The sequence below is a fragment of the Sander vitreus genome, chromosome 3 (assembly GCF_031162955.1).
Source record: "Sander vitreus isolate 19-12246 chromosome 3, sanVit1, whole genome shotgun sequence".
Lineage (NCBI taxonomy): Eukaryota > Metazoa > Chordata > Actinopteri > Perciformes > Percidae > Sander > Sander vitreus.
The window spans coordinates 33,047,572-33,070,713 of NC_135857.1; the positions used below are offsets into that span (position 1 = coordinate 33,047,572).

A 23,142-nucleotide genomic window follows, 5' to 3' on the forward strand; every position below is an offset into this window, starting at 1 on the left:
TGTAAAACAAGATCAAGTTTATTTCATTAATATAGCATAAAACACACATACATATAGATATATACACAGATATGGAGAAATATAACAAGATTTAAATGGGCTTCACAAATTAAAACCCATGAAATCAGATTATAAAAAGAAAAAAAGAAAAGAAAAACTGTTTAAACACAATACAATAGGGCGGTCCCAAATGATGAACGATTAATTATTATTATTTTTTCGATTAGTCGACTAATCTAACGATTCATTTTTCAATTAGCGATTATTTTCCCATTGCTCAATTACTAACAATTTACACAAAACAAATGTCAATAAGGTTCAAGTCTCTATTTATTAAAATAGTTTGACACTGCACTGTTGAAGCCAGATGTAGATTATCAATCCAACAACAAAATAAAGTCACTTTCAGGAGGAATACACAAATAAAAACTTAAAGTAAACAGAGCCAGTGCAAAAAGAGGAGCCTGTATTTGCTTTTTGTAACAGTAGGTAAAATAATGAATAAGCTCTTCCCCCTTTAATCTTACAGTAAAAAAAGTGCGCTTTTAGCAACATATGAAGTCAGATGTATCAAATAAATCCAACAATACAACAAATTAACATTTCAAGTCACTTTCAGGAGGAATACACAAATAAAAAACTTAGTAACAACAGTAAACAAAAGTGCAATTGTTCTCTCTTCATTCTACGGGAATTATGAGCCCGACCTCGGTTTAAACCCGACAATTATTTTAACTGACGTTATAAAGGACTCGTGAGATATCTAGGGTTAGGGTTAGGGCCCTAAACGCATCTGCGCCAGGCGCTTCACGCCGTGCGCTTAGACCGTTAAAATAGGGTCCAGACACACAAACCAGATGTGTTAAAGATATAATCAAGAATTTCTGCATTAAAATGTTTTAAAAATGTCCAGTACACTACAACGCCTGACAACAAACAGCTGGGATGTACTGTAGGTAAGAAACTACTGTAGTCTATATCGACAATGTTTCATTTCCAGGATTGTTCAGGTGCCGCCGGAAATTCTGCCGGTTGTCCGTCACCTTTCTCTGACTATGTTTAACTGCTCCTCAGATCTCTGCAGGGTAAATCCAGACAGCTAGCTAGACTATCTGTCCAATCTGAGGTTTCTCATAGTCCCAGGATGCTGTGTGGACTAGCCAGAACCTTCCTCCGCAGCGCTGCGGAGGAAGGTTCTGGCTATGCGAGACTAGTAAGAAACTGATGATAAAAGATATTGTGAATTCTCTTTCTGTCATTACAATCTTCTTCTCCTGCCCCTCCCCGGGTTGGAAACGTCTTGTTTAAACCTCTTCAATCTCCTCGACCTGAGCTCCTCGGGACTCACGTCCTCCTCCATGGGGTGCCCCGTTTCTCTCCGCCTGCTCCGTACTAAAAAATCAAAAAATCAAACATTCAATTTATGAGTTTTGGACATTTACTTGCCTATTATTTATAGTAACTTTAAACTAGAGATGGTCCGATACCATTTTTTCCTTCCCGATACCGATTCCGATTCCTGAACTTGCGTATCGGTAGCGTGGTCCTACCAGACTCTGGTACTCTAGCCTGGTCCTACCAGACTCTGGTACTCTAGCCTGGTCCTACCAGACTCTGGTCCATTAGCCTGGTCCTACCAGACTCTGGTACTCTAGCCTGGTCCTACCAGACTCTGGTCCATTAGCCTGGTCCTACCAGACTCTGGTCCATTAGCCTGGTCCTACCAGACTCTGGTCCACTAGCCTGGTCCTACCAGACTCTGGTACTCTAGCCTGGTCCTACCAGACTCTGGTCCATTAGCCTGGTCCTACCAGACTCAGGTACTCTAGCCTGGTCCTACCAGACTCTGGTCCATTAGCCTGGTCCTACCAGACTCTGGTACATTAGCCTGGTCCTACCAGACTCTGGTACTCTAGCCTGGTCCTACCAGACTCTGGTCCATTAGCCTGGTCCTACCAGACTCTGGTCCATTAGCCTGGTCCTACCAGACTCAGGTACTCTAGCCTGGTCCTACCAGACTCTGGTACATTAGCCTGGTCCTACCAGACTCTGGTACTCTAGCCTGGTCCTACCAGACTCTGGTCCATTAGCCTGGTCCTACCAGACTCTGGTCCATTAGCCTGGTCCTACCAGACTCTGGTACATTAGCCTGGTCCAACAGACTCTGGTACTCTAGCCTGGTCCTACCAGACTCTGGTCCATTAGCCTGGTCCTACCAGACTCTGGTCCATTAGCCTGGTCCTACCAGACTCTGGTACTCTAGCCTGGTCCTACCAGACTCTGGTCCATTAGCCTGGTCCTACCAGACTCTGGTCCATTTTATTTGTAGAGAGAGTCTGGCCACTCTCCATTGACAAGTGTTAACTTCCTTGAAGGCGGGTACTCTGTTGAAGTTTAAAACTTGGGGGGGATGATTGGTGGGGGACAGGAGATTAGATGAAGTGTTTTTATGACGCTTTCTGCAATTTAGAAAAGTATCTGGCAGGATCTGTATCTTTATGTGCGTGTTTGGCTTTAATCTTCTGACCTTATCTTTATGCTGCCTGTGAGAAAATGTAAAGTCCTGTTTCAGTCAGATCATGTGTGAATTGTCACTCCCCTTTCCCCAATGTGCATTTAAGCTCAGTGTTCCCTTCACTCATTTGAAGAATCTGTACTCACTGAGCTGTTTGTGCTTTTTGTGAATCTGTTATTCTTCCTATATTTGCAAATATATCTTAATAAAATACAAAACCCTAACTTGGTTTAGTTCTCCGACTGTCTTATTTGTTTCATTCACTAAACTTTGAAAACTCTACCCCTGCTGGATCAGAAACTTCCACAACACTATCGGCTTATATTTAGTATTAGCATCGCTAGCGTTAGCCTTAGCCAACTCCTCCACCATTAACGGAGCGAGCTGGAAAATCAAACTGTTCCCGAACCCCGTGGGGGAGGAGGGCCACAACATCACGGCCACCAACACAACTCAGCAAAGATTGTTCTTGCTCGGGCTTTAACTTCTGGATATTCTGCAGCGTTGCTGCCACAACGGACCCAATGGCTTCGCTCGCATCTTTCTAGCGCACGTCCTCAACGTCATCGTTCTCAGCCACTCCCTCTGTTCGCTGATTGGACCGCCAAATATTTGGCCGGAGAAGACTATACCGCAAACCCAGACGGAGTACTGAAGGGAAATGGAAATTGAGCCAGGCTAGCGTATCTACCGATTCTGATACCAGCGTGTTAAATAAAACCTATCTTTTATTATGTTTAAACAGCTGTATACTACTATCCCTGTATGGATGATATGATGTATAACAGCTGTATACTACTATCCCTGTATGGATGATATGATGTATAACAGCTGTATACTACTATCCCTGTATGGATGATATGATGTATAACAGCTGTATACTACTATCCCTGTATGGATGATATGATGTATAACAGCTATATACTACTATCCCTGTATGGATGATATGATGTATAACAGCTGTATACTACTATCCCTGTATGGATGATATGATGTATAACAGCTGTATACTACTATCCCTGTATGGATGATATGATGTATAACAGCTGTATACTACTATCCCTGTATGGATGATATGATGTATAACAGCTGTATACTACTATCCCTGTATGGATGATATGATGTATAACAGCTGTATACTACTATCCCTGTATGGATGATATGATGTATAACAGCTATATACTACTATCCCTGTATGGATGATATGATGTATAACAACTGTATACTACTATCTCTGTATGGATGATATGATGTATAACAGCTGTATACTACTATCTCTGTATGGATGATATGATGTATAACAGCTATATACTACTATCCCTGTATAGATGATATGATGTATAACAGCTGTATACTACTATCCCTGTATGGATGATATGATGTATAACAGCTGTATACTACTATCCCTGTATGGATGATATGATGTATAACAGCTGTATACTACTATCCCTGTATGGATGATATGATGTATAACAGCTGTATACTACTATCCCTGTATAGATGATATGATGTATAACAGCTGTATACTACTATCTCTGTATGGATGATATGATGTATAACAGCTGTATACTACTATCCCTGTATGGATGATATGATGTATAACAGCTGTATACTACTATCTCTGTATGGATGATATGATGTATAACAGCTGTATACTACTATCCCTGTATGGATGATATGATGTATAACAGCTGTATACTACTATCCCTGTATGGATGATATGATGTATAACAGCTGTATACTACTATCCCTGTATGGATGATATGATGTATAACAGCTATATACTACTATCCCTGTATGGATGATATGATGTATAACAACTGTATACTACTATCCCTGTATGGATGATATGATGTATAACAGCTGTATACTACTATCTCTGTATGGATGATATGATGTATAACAGCTGTATACTACTATCTCTGTATGGATGATATGATGTATAACAGCTATATACTACTATCCCTGTATAGATGATATGATGTATAACAGCTGTATACTACTATCCCTGTATGGATGATATGATGTATAACAGCTATATACTACTATCCCTGTATGGATGTGATATGATTGCTATCTTTGTTGTCGGTCTGGCTCAGGTTAAACTCTTTGTGAAACATGAACAAACACAAACAATGAACGTCGCAGAACTTTATCTTATTATCCAGTTTGACAGTCAGTCATAACGGGAAAAGAACATAAATAAACTAGTCTAAAGTAGATTTTCTTCGGGGCTAAAATTACGTGGTATTGGATTGCAGCAAAACTCCAGTACTTGCCGATACCGATACAGTAATTTTTAGGCGGTACTGGAGGGTTTTTTTCCCATACTGGGATCAGTATCGAACATCTCTACTTTAAATAAATTGCCTGGAAAATGTTTTGTTCAGGTCTTACCTCGGTCATTCAGGCTTCTTCTGATCAACATTTCTATCTGCTTTTCCTCCGTCAGTCCTGCGACATAAGACTCTGTATATTCGGATGCATCATCGGCAATATGATCTTCTGCAGGCTGTGGATCATCATGTGGAGACATAAACACAAATGTTTTATGAATACTATTCGAGACTTTGCCGTTCAGATCACGTATCAAGCATTTCCAATATCTGTTAATTCCTTGATAGCATTGTACTTCCAAAATGATCAGCACAACAAGTCCAACAAACCATACAACAATATGTGTTGTTTATTCCTACCCTTTAATACGATCCACAGGAGCGTTTTCTATCCTCATATCTAAACCAGAGAGCGTACAGTCGCAGTTTTAAACCTGTCTTTAATGTTGTGAAACGGTCACAGTTTGTCTATGTTTTAGGCACAAAAACTACTTGGTTAAGTTAAAAAGATTGCGGTTTGGGTTCAAATCAGACGTTACTTCGCTTCCGGTTAAGCACGTGAACGTGACGTTCGTAAGGTTAAAAACGCTGGCCTTTTACTTTTTATTTTGAAACAGGAAACAAACCCGGTCTCCTCCTGTCTTAAAGTCCTGTTTATTTGACCCATCCACCTCCCCAACCTGCCTCCTTACATAGACACGTGACGCTCTGATGGCGCTTACCCACTGCTGGTAGCAGCTCTACTCGTAGTTGATGCTTGGACAAACAACCTATGGGAGCGTTTTTCAGGGGCAGGAGGACAGTCTTGCAACGCATCATGAACGGGTTTGTGTGATATCCTAAGAAATTACACTTACTGACATGATAGTTAAGTTTAGCGTTCATTACAGTTACGTTAAGCCGAGAAATGGTGACTGGGAGCCGGGAACAGGGCAGCAAGAGGTGGCGATCGTAACAGCGGCCGTTACAACTGAGTTTAGCCTACAAAAGATGACCTTCCTGTGGCGACGACAGTTAAGTTTAGACACCAAAACAACTAGTGAAGATTAGAAATAAGATTGTGGTTTGGGTTAAAACACCGGCCCCCTTAGTACCCCCAGGACACAAACACCCGTTTCCTGGGTGAAAGTCTTGCATTTTTAGCTTAACTTCTTCCCGGACACGAACGCCGCTCCCCCGCTTAATAACCCTGTGTTTTATGACCCACCATTGTCTTGTTTAAACCTCCTCAAACTTCTCCTACTAAGCTCCTCGGGACTCACCTCCTCCTCAGTGGGCGGCTCAGTTTCTCCTTGCCTGGTTTGTCCTAAAAAAATCAAAATAATATTAGAATATTAGATATTTGAAGTAGACTGGAAGACAGTTTGCTAAACAGCTCAGACACAGACTATCAACACCAGATTTAAACTGATGCAATTTAAATGAATGATGCACACTTACATAACTCCTTTCCTTCTGCATCATTTTAATAAGAATAACCCAGACCTATGTGTTAAATGTGGCTTAGAAGAGGGTACACTATTTCATTTTCAGTGGAACTGCCCAAAAATTAGAGAATTCTGGGAAAAGGTTGTACATACTTTGTCTGACATTAACTCTGTGCCCTAATATTTTCATCCTTGGTCTTTTTACACTTGAGACAAGACTGTCAATTGCTCATAAAAAAAAAAAGAATCAATGTATGTTCACTACAGGCTAAACACACTGTATTGCTACCTCATGGAAGAGCACTGAGGCACCTTCAGTGGGATTATGGTTTAAGAACCTCTCCAACTGCTTAGCCATGGAAAAACTAACATACGCCAACAAGGGGGAAACTGATTCATGCTACTGTATAGTTTCAAGTAAAAAGCAGGGTTTATTTTATTTATTTTCTCTTAAACATGGTTGTATATGTGTGTATGTGTATATACAGTATGTATAGGTGTGTATATATGTACATAGATCCTGATAAAGGTTATGTGTATGGTAGGTTATGTATGTAGTGTTATGGTGTGTCAATTTTGAAAAAGAATATTAGCATATTAGATATTATTAGACACAGCAGCCACCTGGCAGCAGAGCCCTCTTTACCTCTGTTGTTCAGGCTTCTTCTGATCGCCATTTCTATCTGCTCGTCCTCCGTCAGTCCTCCGATATAAGACTCTGTATATTCAGATGCATCATCGGCAATATGATCTTCTGCAGGCTGTGGATCTTCTGAGTATTCTCGTCTAGTCCCGCTGTAGCCTACACACCCATTTACACGCAAAAAAAAAACACATTAATTACAGATTAAGCCAACAGTAAGCAACAATGGATGGCTTTGTGTACTTCTCATTTCTTTTGAGGGTGCCACTTTTCAAAACAGAACTTTGAATAAATGAGAACATATACACATACACACAGAGTTTCTAGGATATAAACCTCCCTGGAGGATTATTTGCATGTTTACAAAAAAATATTTTTTAAAGATTTGTTGGGTTTATTAAAGTATTTATTTCCAGAGTGTATCCAGCTGCTATCTAAGCATGTAATACATCCTCTCCTCTCCTTACCTCAACACATTCAGTGATCAAAGTAAGTCGATATCCCTTCAAGGGTGTTTTCTCAAATACCTGAGGAGCTGAAGAATGCACTTGGCCGTGGAGCATTTATATCGGAAGATACAAACTCTGATGGAGAAAAGAAACAAGTGAATTTCAGTGAAGAACTCCTCAGACACACACACACACACACACACACACACACACACACACACACACGTTACAGGATGAAGAAACTCAGTCAACACAAACATCTGTATTTAAGAAAGCAACATTCAGACCTGCACATTTCTTCATGATGGTCTTCAGTGGTCCCCAAGTGTAGAGCAGACCCACCAGGATCCCAGCCAGGTGGCCAACCAAAGAAGTCCTGAAGGAGAGCAGTGGGAAAAAAAAAAAAAAACCCACTACACATCTCGTGGTACACTCTGGAGTGCCCTATAGGTTCATTGTGATCTGTAGTCGGTACGGTATCTCACCTGGGAGCAATTAGATAGATCAGCACTAGCTCCGCCCAGCTAGCAAAGCGATTGGACACACGGAAATGCAACACGTAGGTCACACCCCCTGGGTTGTAATGGTTACTGACCACCTTCAGAGCAAACAGGACACCTAGAAACAGAGGGGTATTGAGGAGCATTTGAGGATATATCACGAAACATGTTTCTTTGTCATGGCTGTTGATGCGTTTTCATCTTTTTTACTATATGTGTAATTGTTGTCTAACTTTGTGTGTACTTTTCTTTTTTTTTTCGAGCCGAGCTGCTCGGGAACGCAAAATAAATTTCAGTGTAAACTGATAATATATATATATATATATATATATATATAAAAACTCAGGGATGGATTTCACGAGGATGGCTAGAAGAAACAGGATACATTCAACAACACCTAAGCAGGTAACTGAAATCAGAAGAAAAAGAGAAATAATTTAGCTCCTACATGTTATTCCAAATTCATATTTTCTAATTTTTTTTCATGTCAAACCCTTTTTTGTTTTTACGGCTGCAACTAACGATTGTTTTCATTATGGATTGGTCTGCAAATGACTTCAATGATTAATCGATTAATTGTTTGCTCCATAAAATATCACATATTTTATTAAAAGGTGTGTAAAATGTTGGTGTTGAGGCATGGATGGCATGGTGTTCTCAACGCGTAGCAAAAAGATCATAAGTCCAGGCATTGATTCTCTTTGGGTGGTGTTCCCGTTTATTATAAGAGTAGAAAAGTGTATTTCACATAAAATAGTACTTCACCCAGTGCTGATTAATTAAGTATTGTGGCGTGCTTACAGCTACGGTAAGAACTGTGTTCCCCGCCATCCGCACCTTTCCCTCACTGATTGCCACACCTGTAAATATACCTAATTCCCAGTGACGTGCCACACTCAGTGCAATACTCCCCCAAGTGGCTAAAATAAATAATAACTAAATTAACCTAACTAAAAGGTGGATACAAATGGCTCCTACAGTTGGTCTTTAAGTGAAAAATGCACATCACAATTTACCAGAGCACAAGTTATCTTATACACCTATTTTAACGTCTTGTTGTGTTCCACCAACCCAACAGATTCACTTTGCCATAATGGGAGACAAAGAAAACCAGCAGATAGTCACATCGTAGAAGTTAAGTGATTTTTTAGTGATCATTTTAGGCATTTCTCTTTCAAAAAGTCACTACTTTTTTTTAATCTGTGAAACATATGAGACTTGAAACAGTTTGTACCTGAGAAGCCGACAGCACACTCGTCTCTGAACGCCACGAACGGGTTCGAGTCCTCGATGAGTTTGGTGAGCGCCGCCTGCAGCAGCATGTAGACGAGTCCGTCGAGCAGGAAGAAGACTGACAGCAGATAGAGGAACCAGGCTGCACCCAGACGCCCCTCCAGCCTCATCCCCTTCCACATGAAGGACACCATGTTGAAGTAGAGGTGCCAGTCGTCCACGTGGTGCAGCGGGGACAGGAAGAGGCGACACCACTCCTTATCCCTGAACACACGTTGGAAGCTCACACAGGCCTGAGGAATGGATGGACACAAAGTAGGAATAACAATGTTTTACTGTAATCAAGGGTGGAACGAACTGTACTTCTGAAATGTGGATTAGCCTACTTAGATCTTTTACTTAAAGTGCTCATATTATGCTTTTTGGCTTTTCCCTTTCCTTTATTGTGTTACATATCTTTTTTGTGCACGTTATAGGTTTACAAAGTGAAAAAGCCCAAAGTCCCCCCCAAAGGGACTTACCATATCCAACAGAAAACACTGTTCACAAACTGCTCCAAACAGCTCTATTGTAGTCCAGCCTTTACTTCAGAGACAAACGTGGTCACTTTGGAACACACGTTATAATGCTCGCCTAGCTGCTAGCATGACACGCCCTCATACTCTGCTTCTGACTGGCTAGTAGTCCTTACCTAGCTACTGTCAGGGCACGCCCTCATACTCTGCTTCTGACTGGCTAGTAGTCCTTACCTAGGTACTGTCAGGGCACGCCCTCATACTCTGCTTCTGACTGGCTAGTAGTCCTTACCTAGGTACTGTCAGGGCACACCCTCATACTCTGCCTCTGACTGGCTAGTAGTCCTTACCTAGGTACTGAGCATGTGCGACTCCCAACAAAGATGGAACAGAAGTGAGAGGTCTCACTCTGTAGCTAAAACAGAGAGCTCAACACACAGGGTGAAAAGAGGAGCTGCAGCAATGTGCAGTACAACACAAATATGGTGTTTTTTGAAAATTAAACCATGTAAAGCTATTCTGATATAACCTCTAACCTGAAAATGAGCATAATATGAGCACTTTAAAGCTGTGGTAGGCACTTTATTTTTTGTGTTGTTTGGGGGAAGAAATCCATAATAACCTTTCTTCATGTTGTAATTCAAGTGGTCTACGAGAAAACTAAACTCCTGCAGCACCTCTTGGCTCTGTTTTCAGGCTTTAGATAATCTAGCTGCGATGAAAGACTTTGGCCAATCGCAGGTCATTTCGGAAAGAGAGAGCGTTCCTAAAGTTCAAGCTTTGCCCCTCACCTCCCGCCAAATAAAAACTTCAAACTAGCGAGCTACACTCTGAAAATAGCAACAACAAGCATTTGGATCGTGCAACAAGGCAGGCCTGCTTGGTTCTTTTGGGGAATGATTGTAAAGATTTACAAAGAATATGTTCACGGGGGTGTTTTCTTTTGCAGGGTTCAAAAGTTCCTTCCCGAGACTATTTTGCCGCTGCGTCCGGAGCTTAGCACCGCCCAAGACGATTGTGATTGGGAGTTTATTTTCCCCTATCCCAGAATGTGTCTGTGGAGTAGCCAGATCTTACTCCACAGCGCTGTGGACAGGATTCTATTTCATAGTAGGCCTACGCATAAAAACCGCTCGCCCGCTGTAGAGGTTTACTGCGCCAGAAATCAGCTGTTCTTATAATATTTAATGTATATGAGTGTGCTCCTAGCGTAATTTTATCATATCATAATGACCAGATAATACAAATATTTCACTGAAGCGTGAGAGAGAGAGAGAGAGAGAGAGAGAGAGAGAGATATGAATAACCTGATTTCTCTTTGTGCCATGTAAACATCGTATCCCCAATATGATCAAAAACGGGATATGCCTCATAACCTCTATATTCATGCCCATGTCAACACACACGATTCAAACAACATGCTACAGCTCCGTCCGTGGGTTCAGTGATACTCAGCGACCATAGCAACCAGTTTATCTGCGGATCAAGTCATAACAATGAACGTTCTGATTATGGGTTGTTGGTGAAATAACATATAATTAGTGAGAAAATGATTACTGTGAACAGAGCAGAGAGCCGTACAGCGCTGCTGTCGGCTGCTGCTCCTGTGCCCATTTACGCATTGTTGTCATTAGATGCTTTGCATGTCTCACAGAAAAAAATGGATTATGCCTGCTGGTGCCACTGGCTGTGGAGACTACGGCTGGTGTGATCCCATCATAAAATAGTCTGTAGTTTATGTAGTTGATTTACGTTTTGCATTAATAATCTGAATCTGCAAAGGAACTACAAACCAAAGTTGTTAAATACAATGTAAAGCAGTAAAAAGTACAGGTTTTGCTCCTGTAAAGATGTTGAATTGTTGTTTGAGCTGAAGGGATATTCCTAATGTGACATTACCTTTATCGGTGGAGCAGCAGGGAACATGTAAAGATACACATTGAACCCCAGGACCGCCAGGGTGACTGCTGGGATGTTTCCCAGACCCTCATGGAACAGCTGGACCACCAGAAGCAGCAGGCCCAGCTGGACACTCCTCTGCATCCTGAAAACAACCTGGGGAGAGATGGTTTCAACGCCACGGCGTGAGGATTTGGTCTTAAGGCGAGACACTGCACTGCAATGCTCTGGTCAGTTTTCAATTCAATTTAATTCCCTAACATCATCTTCTTCTTTCAGATTTGGAAAGAAAACATCCAAAATACATGTTTAGGTTGTTTATTTAATCACACTTTGTCCATTTGTGTCTGTAGATTTCATTTGGATATTTAAACATAACATTTCAGAAAACATGTAATGCGAAAAAATAATTGTCTTAATGTAAATAATCAACTGGGGACGTTTTATGGTGATATGTGCTAGTTAAAATAGTTGAAATGTAAAACGTCCCCAGTTGACTACTTAGCCTACATTTAAACAATTATGTATCAAATAGAAAAAGGGTAGTCAAATAAAGTGTTTATTTTTCTTTCCACCAGTCTGAAAGAAGACGTGTTATGGAAGCAAAATAGTCTAAAAATCTCAAAATAAAATTAGTAAAAGTAAATTAAAGCCCCTGAAGCCCCCTAGCTTCTTGATATTTCTAAAATCCTGTGTGCCGCCATGTGGGAGCATCTTCATGCATCATCATAAAGAGCCAAGCAAAGAGACTCAAAAACAGCTTCTTCTCCCTTGGCCAACAGAACTCTTTATTCCTATAAACAACCAAATCAAGCATGAAACATTTTTTAAATGTGGAAAGCACTTTGCTGGCAACAACTGGAAGTATGGATCGCAATGGGATGCTCCATTCCCCCCATCCTCTTCGTGGCAGCGTTTGAGGTCAATCTGATCGGGGCAAGGCAGGTGGTGGGTGGGGTCCGGTTGCCAACAGGCCAGAGGCTCCCACCACTAAGGAGCTATATGGACGCCATCACCTGCCTGCTACGAACCACCCCATGCACATCCAGGCTGCTTAAGAGGCTGGATGAGCTGATCACCTGGGCCATGACGAAGTTCAAGTCGCAGAAGTCAAGGAGCCTCTCATTGCGAAAGAGGGAGAGAAATGACAGTCATCCTCACCATCAGCGAGGAAGACATCCCCCGCATCGTGGATCAGCCCATAAGCCTGGGAAGACATTATACTTCTGGTCTTTTAGACAAGGATATGGTGAAAATCATCCTTCGGCAGCTGTCAGAAGGCCTGCCCAAGATCGACGCAAGCCAGCTACCTGGAAAGTACAAGGTGTGGTGTTATCACTTCACCCTGTACCCAATGGTGATGTGGCCTCTGAAGCTGTGCGAAGTCACCTCATCAGCCGTAAGCCGGATGAAGGCGAAAGCCAACTCCTTCATTCGCAAATGGCTCGGCCTACCAAGGTGCATCTCAGCTGCTGGCCTGTATGGATGGAACTCACTCCAGCTACCCCTGAAATCCATCACCCTGGGCTACAAGCAGGAGAAGGCAAGGCTGGTGATGGAGTTAAGGGACTCCTCTGACAGGGCAGTGGCTGATGCAAATGCCAGAGTTGTGACTGAAAGGAAATGGAGGGCCAAGGAGGAGGTGCAGAAGGTGATGGGAAGACTGCAACATCAACAAATCGTGGGCATGGTCCAGACAGGGCGGGCAGGCCTCGAATGGAACGACCCACCCATTCTATGGTTCAAGGCAAGCAGGAAGGAGTGGAAGGACCTTGTTGTTGCAGAGGTCACCAGGATTGAGCAGGAGGAGCTCAGAGTGAGGTCTGTGACACGGGGGCAGCAGGGGCGGTGGGCAACTTGGGAGGGTGTCGCGAGCCGAGCAATCAGCTGGGCAGAGTTCTGGAAACTGCCACAGGCTCGGTTCAGTTTCCTCATTAAGGCAACATACGACACCCTCCCAAGCCCTAAAAACCTCCACCAATGGCTTGGAACAGAGCAAACCTGTGACCTCTGCGGGACCATCAATGCCTCACTCCAGCATTATCTGTCGGGCTGCAAAACAGCACTGACACAGGGTTGGCTCAGATGGCGGCACGATCAAGTGCTCAGGAAGCTGGCAGAGGTGCTGGAGAAAAGTCAGCAGGAGGCAAACAACCAGAGTCCATCAGAGAGCCGATGCAGAATCCACTTCCTCAGGCAGGGGGGACCCGCAATGCATACCAGCAAGAGACCACCGGCCAAGCTATTAACACCTGGGGCAGTGTGGAAGATGGAAGTAGGGTGGGTAGGTACCTGGATAGGCAGCTCCAGTTCCCACAGGAGATATGCAGCACCACCGTAAGACCAGACGTGGTGCTGTGGTCTGCAGCTGTGAAGTCAGCAATACTGATCGATCTGATAGTGCCATGGGAGGAGGGACTGGAAGCTGCCTACGAGAGAAAGAAGGCGAAGCATGCAGACCTGGTCACGGAGTGCAGAGAAAGTGTTAGGCTGTACCCGTTGGAGGTGGGAGACAGAGGCTTTGTGGGCAGATTAACGTCACGCCTAATCAAGGACCTGGAATTACGTGGAGCCACACTGAGCAGATCCACCAAAGAGCTCTCTGAGGAAGCTGAGAAAGCAAGCCACTGGCTCTGGCTGAAACGACAAGGCTTGGGGAGTAACATCCAATTAGGTTTTGCGGCAGGAGGGTGTCAGGGAGACGTCCCTGTTCACTGCCCCGCCACCAGGAGATGTTCTGGGTTAAGGGGCGAAACGTCAACGAGCGGTGGTCCCCAGCTGAAGACCCTGCAGCAAAACCTTGCGGTATGCGGTCAGGTTTAGGCCTGCCTCAGTGAAGAGGATGTCCCTGCCATGCACAGTCCACCACAGGCACCATTGGATGGGCGACAGACCTAAGGCCCAGCAGAAAGACCACCTTGCTGTAATGAATAATGTCAGCCTTGTTGGTCAGTGGGGAATTGAAGTGTTAAATCCAATTCTGAATTTGTATCTCTCGTACAGAGGAGTGGGATTTGTAGCACAAGTACCAACTATATGTCACTGTCCCCAATTCAGAGGGATTGAATATGGATGAAAATCAACTCAGGGTCCTGGCGTCACCACTGATAGCAGGTTTACACTGTGACGGTGTAAGCTCATTGTTTTTATCAGGGAGAAAGTGGAGCTGTAGACACAAGCACTGCAAAACTAACGATAAAGATAAAACTGAGTCAGTGGCGTTGACCTTCTAGATTCCCTTGCTACTGTAGTACTCCGTACAGGCTGCTCCGGACAAGAGGACCACCAAAAAGGTGGTATTTACAGCTGAAACCAATCAATTGATTAGCTGATTGACAGAAAAATAAACAGTAACTACTTTGATAATCAATTAATCAGTAAAGTCTTTTTTTCAAGCCAAACACTACCTATATCCACCTTCTCACTTGTGAGGTTTTGCTACTTTTCATTGTCTTATGTGATAGTAGGTCTTACATGACTTGGTGTTACCTTTTGATGGAGATCTGCTTATATGCAAATTAGGATGTTACCAGAATAAGCCAACAACAACGTCACAAAGCTGTGTGGCTGCAGAGAATAAAAGACATTACATCACAGGTGTCAAACTCAAGGCCCGCGGGCCAAATCCGGCCCTTCGCAAATTCTGATCCGGCCCGCATATCAATTTAGGTTCACACTCAATTTTGGCCCAGCTATTTGTGAGCCAAACCAAAAACATGGGAAACAGTTTTTCAACTTACAATTACGTGACACTCAAAGCAGAAGTTGGCAAATTTGCCAACTTTGAGACTCAGAAGTTCCCCCAGAAGCAGAGAGATTGCATATTCAGGCTGTGAAAGAGCTTGTTGGGAGTCAGCTGGGTGGTAGCCTACTTAGAAAATGTAATCATTGTTTTGCTTGATTTGCTAAATTCGAGGATGGCTTTGGAACTGTTTTGCTCACTATTTCAGGGCTTTATGTGGACCAAACTGGGAGTGAGAAGACTATATGAGACATGCAATAATTGAGTCAAAGATATTTGACTTTTTCAATGAAATAAAAGCCAATAAACTATACATGTCTGGCCCTTGATGTGATTCTCTTTTTCCAGTGTGGCCCTTAGTGACATAGAGTTTGACACCGCTGCATTACAGATATGTTCATATGTGTTGTGTCTAAACTTTTCACTGAGTCTAATATTTGACTGTCTTTCAGTTGTTTTCTCATTGTAATCCAGGCTATGTGCCAAGTTATAATGATTCCAAAATTACGACAGTGGTCTCATGTGAAGACTTAATTACTGTCATGGCAACAGTTCAAATTAAAGCACTGAAATATGTTGCATATGTGTGTGTTGTCCAGGTCATGTAATGTTACTTAAAGAAAATCTTAAAATATCACATCTGTCTGATGGGAGAAACTGAATCGAAATACAGTGTGGAAAAATATAAGTCTTAGTTTTGTTATTTGGCTATATACGTCTCTTTAAATGATATGTTACGTGTTATTAGAAAGCCTAATCTAAGATTCCTTGAATTAACAGAGGGAGTGGGTACCTGATAATTGAATTAAATAATCTGCTAAATATATTCTAACAATGCACTATCATACATACTACTGTTACTTTCTACTGCTTCATGCTATAGCCAATTCATGAAAGCTTTGTCTTTTTCACAGTATGCCAGCACACGTCAATCAAACAACATACCTCACTGTTTGATTGACAGGGGATCTCTGGGGAACTGCAGTGCAGAAACACGACAGCAATCAACACCTAGCACCAAACACGTTGCTGTATAAACCAAACATGAATCTTGTGAGTTACCACTTTAAGTGAATCACAAAAGGTGTTGATAATGTGTTTATTTCTTATATTCACTGTTCTCTTCGTGTTTTGCAGTCATGAAATGATGAACACAGCCCCAACAGGTGCTGATAAGTCAATACAAGCAGGACAGATTTTGACTTAACTGCTACGTCTCCACAGCAGCCTTATCTATCTATCTATCTATCTATCTATCTATCTATCTATCTATCTATCTATCTATCTATCTATCTATCTATTTATCTATCTATAGTAGCTATCTATCTATATATCTATCTATAGTAGCTATCTATCTATCTATCTATAGTATCTATCTATCTATCTATACTATCTATCTATCTATAGTATCTATCTATCTATCTATATTATCTTTCTATCTATCTATCTATCTATCTATCTATCTATCTATCTATTTATCTATATAGTAGCTATCTATCTATCTATATTATCTATCTATATTATCTATCTATCTATCTATCTATCTATCTATCTATAGTATCTATCTATCTATCTATCTATCTATAGTATCTATCTATCTATCTATCTATCTATCTATAGTAGCTATCTATCTATCTATCTATAGTATCTATCTATCTATCTATCTATAGTATCTATCTATCTATCTATCTATCTATCTATCTATCTATCTATCTATCTATAGTATCTATCTATCTATCTATCTATAGTATCTATCTATCTATCTGATAGACTAGGCTCCTATGCCTTAAGACCTATTAAGTCCCTTTGGTTGCTGGGATCTGGGGATTGGCTAATGAGGACTGATGACTGACACCTGGATGGACTGATTGCTCACATGTCCATAAATAGGAGTGCCTGGGCAGTCACTCTTCCTCTCTCCCTCCTCAAGGTTGCTTGGTTTGTTTGGATTGAGTTACGGTTGCATTCTAACATTGCTACACATACACACATCTATACACTACACACATTACTGATAAACTGATTGCACGTTTACCTTTATTTATTTAAATAAATTTGATTTAATTGAGCAAACCTGTGTTCTCCACCTTTTGTCATACCTTTGAGCCAGGTCATGACACTATCTATCTATCTATCTATCTACCTGCGTGTTTCTCAGTAAATTAAAGATGTAACTTAGTTCATGAAATGCATTTTGCAAAACAAACAGTAGTGAACGGGTAGGCTAAAAACAAACATTTCCGGTCGCTTCAACAAGGAAAACCGTATGTGTACTCCTCTTCCTCCAGCAGCTGATCCAGACACAGTGGGAAACTAAACTCTGACAGTCAAAAGGCTCCAAAAACAGGGCAAAAATATTACACACTCTTATAATAATTAGAAATAAGAATACAGTGGAATTTACTTAACATACTCACACTATATCCGTCAACGTTCAGCGCGCATCTGTCTCCAGACTGGATCTCCCGGAGAGAAGCAGAAACGAAACTTAAACCTGAGCGCTCAAAGTCACGCAGGGCTCCCATACAGGACCAGTGCTGGAATGGAACTAAGTACATTTACTCAAGTAGTGTACTTACGTACACATTTGAGGTACTTGTACTTTGCTTGAGTCTTTTCATGCCACGTCTTAATTTCAGAGAGATATTGTACTTTTTTCATCTGACAGCTTTAGTTACTAGTTACTTTACTAATCCTTTTCACAGTACTTTTACTTATGTAAAGGATCAGAATACGTCTTCCACCGCTGCACAGAATGCTCTCCATTTGCGGATTCTTTTAATCCTTTAAGCACCCTTTACATTAGTCTACTTTAATAAAATCTACATTTCAAATCGTCTAATGTAAGAAAAGCAGTGGTGGAATGTAACTGAAGTACATTTACTCAAGTACTGTAGCTTAAATAGGATTTTGAGGTAAGGCTACTTGTATTTACTTAAATGTTTCCAATTTCATGCAACCTATAGTTCTTAATACTACATTTGTCTGAGATAGTAGCTTAAAAATATTGAGAACCTCTCAAACTATACTAAGTCATTATTGAGAGAGATTTTCATTATTTTGAGTTTTTTTAATTATTTTAAGATCTTATTTATTTAGAGAAACAAAGTCATTATTTTGAGAAACAGTCTGATTTTAAGAAAAGTCAGTCATTATTTATAGAAACGTCATTATTTAGAGAAATTACATCATTATTTATTAATACTAAGTCATTCAGAGAAACTACGTCATTATTTATAGATACTAAGTCATTATTTAGAGATACTCACTCATTATTTAGAGATACTAACTCATTATTTAGAGATACTAAGTCATTATTTAGATAAACTACGTCATTATTTAGAGATACTAAGTCATTATTTAGAGAAACTACGTCATTATTTAGAGATACTACCTCATTATTTAGAGATACTAAGTCATTATTTAGATAAACTACGTCATTATTTAGAGATACTAACTCATTATTTAGAGATACTAAGTCATTATTTAGAGAAACTACGTCATTATTTAGATAAACTACGTCATTATTTAGAGAAACTACGTCATTATTTAGAGATACTAAGTCATTATTTAGAGAAACTACGTCATTATTTAGAGATACTAACTCATTTAGAGATACTAAGTCATTATTTAGAGGTACTAAGTCATTATTTAGAGAAACTACGTCATTATTTAGAGATACTAACTCATTATTTTGAGAAACTAGCTCATAATTTTGAGAGTTTCTCATTATAATGACTTACAGGATCATCTATTTTTTTCCCTTCACGGGCCCACAGTCTCTCGTGTTGACAAACGTTACGTCACTACGCGGTGTCGTTAGGTGGGGCGGGGGCTGTGTTGTTGCTATCGTCTTGTTGCGGGGGGACGCGAAGACTCTTTCACACCATTCAGATTTGGATTAAACAACGGATAACATTTATATCATCAACTCCGTAAAGGATCCCGCTGTTTGCCATCTCGAGTCAACATGGGGAGCTGTTTAACTGTGGGGCCGAACGAAGCTCTGGTGGTCTCCGGTAGGTGGTCCCCCTTTTGAATGAGCTAACGAAGCTAAGCTAGCTGTCATTTCATAAGCTAGCTGTCATTTCATATGACTAGCTTAGCTGTCATATGAATGAACGATTTTATTTTTTTTACTCTTGTTTGTAGCAGCATAGCTTGTCTTCTTATGCAGAAATAATAACGTGGTAGCTAACGTTACCGCATATAGCTAGCTAGCTACCAAGTTAAATCAGTAGTAACGTCAATAACGGCTTACTTATAACCGTTATGCTAACATCGATAGCAGGCAGCGACGCTACTAACGTTATTTGTAGGTAATAATGAGCTAATGGTCTCAGACACACTCTGACCCATAGACATATATACATATGTAGCTATATATGTATATGCTCTTACCAGCCTTACAACACTCTGCAGCAATCAGTGTCAAGCAAAATATAACACAATGTAAATTGATCTGCAACATTTGAAACCAGAAACTAAAAGCTGAATATAATGTTATCTAGCCCTAAAAAAAAGGATTATGAATGAGCAGCCTCGCTCTCTACTGTCAAACAGAAAGTAGAGACAGATCTAAATGAAGTTCATGCTCAGTGACAATCCAAACAGGAAGGCTCAAAAAATAATGACAACCAAAAGAAAACAGAATATGTGGTCACTGTTCGACAGGAACGTTCACTGAAATAATGAACATTTATAGTTTAACTTTAATCTCAGATTTCAAAGGAAAAAAAAAATACTTATTGGAACACACACACACACACAATTAGTGGAGAGCTCAGGAAATAGAGCCACAGAAAATGTTAAAGTTGTGTGGAAAAATACCAAAATACAAAACATAAATATACTTTTACATTTCCTTATCTGTGATGTGTTATGGCCAAGTTTTATCTCTGTATTGTCGACAGTTTGATTAGAGATTGAAAATGAAGCATCCCTGAATGAAAACGGTCTAGAATACAGATGTGTCCAATAAGGTACAGCACACAGTTTCAATTGTAGTAACTGTGGTATTGTCACAGCAATAGCAATATATCACAGCTGCGTTGTCTTAATGCAACTGTTCCTCTTCCCTCAGGTGGTTGTTGTGGCTCTGATACAAAGACCTACGCTGTGGGAGGCTGGGCCTGGGCTTGGTGTCTCATCTCGGACACCCAGAGGTGAAAAAACTGTTAAAACATAATGTCCATTTGTTATCTGCACATGGAGTTGGTCTTTTAGTAGCGCCTTAAAACGCTTTTGTGCCAGCAACTGCTGGCACAATTATACTATTTAAAGTGCTCATATTATGCTCATTTTCAGGTTCATAATTGTATTTAGAGGTATCAGAATAGGTTTACATGGTTTCACTTTCTAAAAACATATTTTTGTTGTACTGCACATTGCTGCAGCTCCTCTTTTCACCCTGTGTGTTGAGCTCTCTGTTTTAGCTACAGAGTGAGACATCTCACTTCTGTTCAATCTTTGTTGGGAGTCACAGATGCGCAGTACCTAGGTAAGGACTACTAGCCAGTCAGAAGCAGAGTATGAGGGCGTGCCCTGACAGTACCTAGGTAAGGACTACTAGCCAGTCAGAAGCAGAGTATGAGGGCGTGCCCTGACAGTACCTAGGTAAGGACTACTAGCCAGTCAGAAGCAGAGTATGAGGGCGTGCCCTGACAGTAGCTAGGTAAGGACTACTAGCCAGTCAGAAAAGAGTATGAGGGCGTGTCATGCTAGCAGCTAGGCGAGCATTGTAACGTGTGTTCCAAAGTGACCACGTTTGTCTCTGAAGTAAAGGCTGGACTACAATAGAGCTGTTTGGAGCAGTTTGTGAACAGTGTTTTCTGTTGGAGATGGTAAGTCCCTTTGGGGGGGGACTTTGGGCTTTTTTCACTTTGTAAAACATGCAACAAAGATATATATGTATATATATATATATATATATATATATATATATATATATATATATATATATATATAACACAATAAAGGAAAGGGAAGAAGCCAAAAAGCATAATATGAGCACTTAAAAGCCTTCTGTCCTATCTTATTTGAAGAAAATGACCAAGGTTTTTAAAACGGACCACAGCTGAAATGGGCTTTTGCGGTCTTGGATTTCCTCAGGGCAGTCAGGCCCATTATCTGCAGACAATCTGTAAGCAAGTGGAGAGTGAAAGCCGTTTTACCATATTCTGTCGACTATTACAGTGTTGTTGTTTCTAATGTTAACAGGTACAAAAGTCTCTATTTCAGCCTACACATTCACACCAGGGTTATTATAGTAAACTAAACAAGTATTTTTTAGAAAACTGAACCTAAATAAAAACTAAAACCTTAAAAAAACAGAAACTGAAACTGGGGCGTCCTGTTAGCTCACCTGGTTGAGCGTGCGCCCAGTATAATAAGTCTCAGTCCTTACCGCAGTGGCGTGGGTTCAAGTCCAACCTGTGGCCCATTGCTGCCTTTAAAGCAACACTAGAGAACTTTTCCAGCTTCGGTCCCCCTACAGGTTGGAAGCAGAATTGTCCATTACATTACATTATGTAAGTTTGCCAGATCGGGTAGCGCGGGCTTTAGTTCCAGTGAGACAACCTGTAGGGGGACCGAAGCGGGAAAAGTTCTCTAGTGTTGCTTTAAGTCCCCCCTCTCTCTCCCAATTTCCGGTCTTCAGCTATTCCATCGAATAAGGCCAAAAAAGCTTGCTCTCATCACTTAATATTCCTATCGTCATGGCACTTTTGTTTTCTCGCTCTAGGATAACACTTGAGATCATGACTCTGCAGCCCCGATGTGAGGACGTGGAGACAGCAGAGGGGGTAGCCATCACTGTCACAGGTGTGGCTCAGGTAAGACCACATCCCAGTGTCCTCTGTGTGAACGCTGTCACACACATGGACCAGGCCTATTTTACCGACTTCCTCCAATATCTCTAGGTCTGCACGTTGAACCTCATCATTTTATTCTTACGGAAAAGTTTCTCTAGCGCTGCATAAATACAAGTGAAGAAAGCTGCAATCTTTGTCTTGTTTACATGTTCTTTAAGCCCGAGACACACCAACCCGATAATCGTCCGTCGGACAGTCTGGCGAGGTCGGTGACTCGAGTCTGGTCGGTGTGTTCCGTGCCGTCGTCCGTCCGAGGGGCCGTCGGCCTTCATTTTGGCCGATTTGACATGTATAATCGGCGGGGCGGGACTGCCTTTTCTGCCGAGGGTCGGCCGTCTGGTCAGTGTGTCTGGCCCTTTAAGTAGATAGTTCCTGATCTAAATAACATTTTGCAAAGTTTAGACTAAGTTTTATTTTGTCAAAATTGACATTTGTTGCTTGTGTTGAGAGAGCATTAAACATTTGAGAACTTCTGTTAACTAAAAAAATAGTTTTTTTATAAAATACATTTTTATCATTAAGGCATCAACACAATTGCTATTAGGACCAAAAATTCAGCAAATGTATCGGCACTAGTATAAAAACATCTTAAATAAAAAGCCAACCCTTGTTCCCACTTAACTTGTTTATCTTATTTGGTTTTGATGACATTTCTGAAAGCTGATGGCCAGACTCTATCTACACCATTAACACCCGTCTTGTTGCATTTGTTTTCTTTACCTCCAATGGTTGCCAAGGCTAGCCTGGTCCTACCAGACTCTGGTCCATTAGCCTGGTCCTACCAGACTCTGGTACTCTAGCCTGGTCCTACTAGACTCTGGTCCATTAGCCTGGTCCTACCAGACTCTGGTACTCTAGCCTGGTCCTACTAGACTCTGGTCCATTAGCCTGGTCCTACCAGACTCTGGTCCATTAGCCTGGTCCTACCAGACTCTGGTACTCTAGCCTGGTCCTACTAGACTCTGGTCCATTAGCCTGGTCCTACCAGACTCTGGTACTCTAGCCTGGTCC

General features: G+C 41.2%; 2 protein-coding genes across 6 annotated transcripts in view; one reads left to right on the top strand and one right to left on the bottom strand.

Annotated features, from left to right (window-relative positions):
• LOC144515883 (rhomboid-related protein 4-like) lies at positions 1-17,799 on the bottom strand. 4 transcript variants are annotated; one of them, XM_078247067.1, is made up of 11 exons: positions 17,677-17,771; positions 16,205-16,288; positions 11,518-11,673; positions 9,105-9,396; positions 7,856-7,988; positions 7,658-7,746; positions 7,449-7,505; positions 6,925-7,080; positions 6,114-6,157; positions 4,913-5,027; positions 1-1,392 (listed from the first exon to the last, which is right to left on the bottom strand). In XM_078247067.1, exons 3-11 carry the CDS (start codon positions 11,659-11,661, stop codon positions 1,259-1,261), a joined length of 1,164 nt encoding a protein of 387 aa, XP_078103193.1. In that variant the 5' UTR covers positions 11,662-11,673; positions 16,205-16,288; positions 17,677-17,771; the 3' UTR covers positions 1-1,258. The 4 variants fall into 4 exon arrangements, with proteins under 4 accessions (XP_078103193.1, XP_078103194.1, XP_078103192.1 ...); XM_078247068.1 differs by having other exon boundaries at positions 17,673-17,737; XM_078247066.1 differs by lacking the exon at positions 16,205-16,288 and having other exon boundaries at positions 17,677-17,799.
• LOC144515884 (flotillin-2) overlaps positions 17,769-23,142 on the top strand; it is a 16,890-nt gene continuing 11,516 nt past the window's right edge. Inside the window, exons 1-3 of one of the 2 annotated variants that reach the window (XM_078247072.1) lie at positions 17,769-17,851; positions 20,343-20,424; positions 22,002-22,092. In XM_078247072.1, the coding sequence (XP_078103198.1) occupies positions 22,018-22,092 (75 nt within the window). In that variant the 5' untranslated portion in view covers positions 17,769-17,851; positions 20,343-20,424; positions 22,002-22,017. Of the gene's footprint in view, positions 17,852-18,895; positions 19,279-20,342; positions 20,425-22,001; positions 22,093-23,142 lie in introns of those variants that run through there. The other variant, XM_078247071.1, reaches the window with a different exon arrangement.